General features: G+C 33.6%; 1 protein-coding gene across 1 annotated transcript; it reads right to left on the reverse strand.

The window, feature by feature from the left end:
- Positions 1–641: 641 nt before the first annotated feature.
- On the reverse strand, positions 642–2,077 carry LOC113375035 (nod factor export ATP-binding protein I-like). Its single transcript, XM_026614989.1, has 2 exons — positions 1,151–2,077; positions 642–881 (listed from the first exon to the last, which is right to left on the reverse strand). Exons 1-2 carry the CDS (start codon positions 2,075–2,077, stop codon positions 642–644), a joined length of 1,167 nt encoding a protein of 388 aa, XP_026470774.1.
- Positions 2,078–3,802: the final 1,725 nt, after the last annotated feature.

The raw sequence follows: 3,802 nt of genomic DNA on the forward strand, positions 1-3,802 counted from the left end.
ATACATGCGAGTAACTCGAATGATTCCATTTAACTTGGATCACGTGTGTATCTTGAAGGATTCGAATCAAGCGAGTAACTCGAATAGTTCTATTGATTCGGATGTTGCGAGTAACTTGAATGAGTCGATTGAAGTCGAGTGGCTCGCATGATTCAATTCAGCTTTTATTTTTATTGTACTTAAACTTATTAAAATTATTTTATTATATTTTTTAAAAATTTATGTTCATACATATTATAGCAGTTATATCTCTGGTTTGATACGAGTTGATTCGAATCAAGTAAAATGTGATTCGAATCAGGTTGATAAAGGCTTCGAATGATTGAAATTCGCATACCACCACAAATAAGGTATTAAAATTGTAAATGAATATCTTATTTAATTAAAATTTTTATTATTTTTGAATCTTTAGTTACTGATGATTAATTTAGGTGAAAGGTGTTAAAAGAAATTACTCAATGAACGTCAACTTTGCCTTAATACTTGATTACCTCTGGTCCTTCAATTTTCTTGAAAAGCCATCAATTATCACCGGGTCATCCGGTCGACTGATATTTTGAGTGTAGTACGTATTAGCCGCTTCTCGGAACTCTTGTACGACAGTGTCTTTTATTACTTCTTGCATCATATAGCGCGTAGGATCAACGTACAGCTCTAGATCTGGCGCCGTCCAATCTTTTGTATGACGGTAAATAAATAGCAATGTGCGGTTCGGTTAAGTTTGCTCTTTGTGGAAACCACAGAAAAGCGTGCGCGTCATCGCGAGCAACCGATTCTTTGCCGGATACAACACTTTCTACTTCTTTCAGCATATCAAAACGTTTACTTAAACCATTTAGAACAAGATTTGATAAAAGTAGATTTGGCCCAGTGGATGTATTCTGGATAATATCATTATAGGTAAAATTATGATAGCCATCAAGACTGTAGCTTTCATTGTTATAATTCTTATAACTTAGAAATTTTTTCTGTTCCATATAAGACAGCTTTATGTACGATGGTGATGGTCCAACAGATAATCCGAACAGAAATATGTACACAGCCGGTAGTATAAATAAAGCTAAAGCACGAATAATTTGCCGAGTCAAAATCCTTAATTTGCAGAGATCAATCGCACGATAATCGAAATTCGGGGAGGAATATGCCGTACGGGTGCAAATTTAGGAACATGCAATCGCTCGCCAAATCCTATGTTTATTCCGCCGTGTCCAAATTCACTGAGCAACCTCTTGTAATCAGTGTGCCCCCTGCCCACCGAGGTAATGTAAAAGATTCCGACGATACTCTTTGCTCCTAGTGCTTCTATTATGGCATTCGGCGGCCCTTCGGCTATCATGCATCCATCGCGCATCAATCCCAGCGTGTCGCAGAAATAAGCTTCGTCGAAGTCGTGAGAAGTCATAATTACATTCGTGCGTCTGTTTGTTAGCAGCCCTCTCATGCAGGCGCGAAATTCGTTTCTGAGCGTAGCATCCGAACCAACTGTGGGTTCGTCCAAGAGAAGAAAATCCGGTTCGTGTAAGAACGCCAGCGCAAAACTAGTGCGGCATAGCTGATCGAAAGTCATATCCGATATCTTGAGATCGAGATCGGGTAATTGCATGAGGTGCATGACTACGAATATTCGATCTTGGAGATATTCTCGGGCCATATCCAATAAACCTCCGTGAAGCTTAAAGGTCTCTCGCAGAGTAAGACGCGAGTGTAGGCCATGCTCCTGTGGCATATAACCAATGAGACTCGATTCTAAAATAGGTAAACACCGTCCGCGGTATTCAATGAAGCCCTTGTCGAGCGGCTGCAGCCCGGCCATTGCCCTTAGTATGGTAGTTTTGCCACAACATTTTGGCCCTATGAGGCAATACAAGTGGTTCTCTGGTACCTTCATGTTGAATCCGTTTAATACTTTTTTGCGGAAACACATTTTTCCGAACCATTTATGCCCATTTACAATTTCTATGCTTATCGATTGTGACTGCTGGCTTACTTCAAAAGGATGACTGACAGACATATCTGATGGATGCTCATCTTTGTATTTGTCGAAATCGGGCACATCTTCAGACTTATTTACAAACATTTTCAAATTATGTACTTCAAAATAAAGATTTTAATAGATACAATATAACACTTGTCATAAAATGAGTTTTATCATAGTAAGCGACGTATTAAAATTAGCTAAATTATCAATCAGTTAAAAACACACAAAAGGTAATTATTTTGCGTTTCTTTCCAGAAGTTATACAGCAGATGATTTATTAAACTAGCTGCAAGTGGCATTTTGCCTTAAGGCAAGTTGCAAAAACTTTCCAAGAGAAGTAATAATTGACTTAGTCAACTGAAATTGACATTTAAATATTTAGATAGAGTTTTCAACTGTTTATTTCAAAAATGAAGTTTTTGCTTTCACTTAAATCTGAACATTACGATTTCCAATTGAATTCTCTCAAATATATTTAAATCATCTGTAATTGTAATAAATATAGTGCCCAGACTATTTTACACTATAGTGCTTGTATGTCCTAAAATTGTAGCTTTTTATTCCAAATATTAATGAATTTATATTATTCAACTAATTTTAATTGGATTGTTTATATTAGCGCATGAACTTTATCGCCATGTTTATTTTCATAGAAAAACGTTGAAACATTTTTTAAGAAACTAATAAATTATTTTGTGAAATATTAAGTGTCTGATATAAGAAAATACTGGCACGATAACATATATCATGTACGTAGTCCTTTATATGATTTTATCGATTTCCAATAAGAACGGCTTTTGAATTTTTAGAATGTTTCAGGATTGTGGACTAAAACGTGGACGAAATTTTTTCACTTTTCTGCTATTAACAAAAAACGGCTTGAGTGAACGTCGCGTAAATCTGACAAACACCAATCTTTATCGAGTTACATCGAATGGCTTTTAAAATTTTGAAATCGGTCAAGCCGCCTTTCAGAGAACGTCGACGGAAGGTCAAAAAACCGCTCATACACACACATATTTTTTCCAAATTTGGTCTCATTTGATTCAGAATCGCTTGAAACGTCGAGAAAACATAAAATTAGAAAATAGGATTTTATGGCGAAAACATAAACTCTTTCGAGAAGTTAACAAATCGAATGAACATAAAAAATGAATTTTATTATCACACAATACTTTACAAGATATGTATTATGATCAAACTAAATTATTGATAGTTATTTTTAAAATCTTTTATAACAATATAAAAAGAAATATCATATTTCTAAGCTAGTTAAATTATTATATAAGCAATTAAGTATAATATACATATGATTATACTAACAAATAAATAATTAAAATATCTACTTTTAACTATCTAGTGCTAATTAAAATCACAAACTGTAAAATAAGATTTAATTTATATAACATATAACTATGCAATCGTTATAAAATTATATTCATAATAATTATAATAAACCAATTTTTAATATGTTAATCGTATGTCATTATCGTTATCGTATGATATAAAAAAGAAACAACAAATGAATATAATAAAGAGTTTGCATAAGGTTTGTTAGTATATTTATATATATTATATAAATATAAAAATAAAAAGGTGTGAACATTTTATGACTATCCCATACTAAAAATATACTGTTTTAAAAACTAGTACGTGCGGAACCAAGGATAAATCTTTGAAATATGGCTCCTACTCGCGCAATTGTACATTGAGTTTGTGCCCTACCTGTTCACTACCACCTGTAGTTTAGGTAAAATTTATGGCTGTTTACGAATATATAAAATAATATTATGACCCTAATAAGAATAAGGTGTCAACGCTTCT

The sequence above is a fragment of the Ctenocephalides felis genome, unplaced genomic scaffold, assembly GCF_003426905.1.
Source record: "Ctenocephalides felis isolate EL2017-DRISC unplaced genomic scaffold, ASM342690v1 CF-g0.4_SCAFFOLD_01886, whole genome shotgun sequence".
Classification (NCBI taxonomy): Eukaryota; Metazoa; Arthropoda; class Insecta; order Siphonaptera; family Pulicidae; genus Ctenocephalides; species Ctenocephalides felis.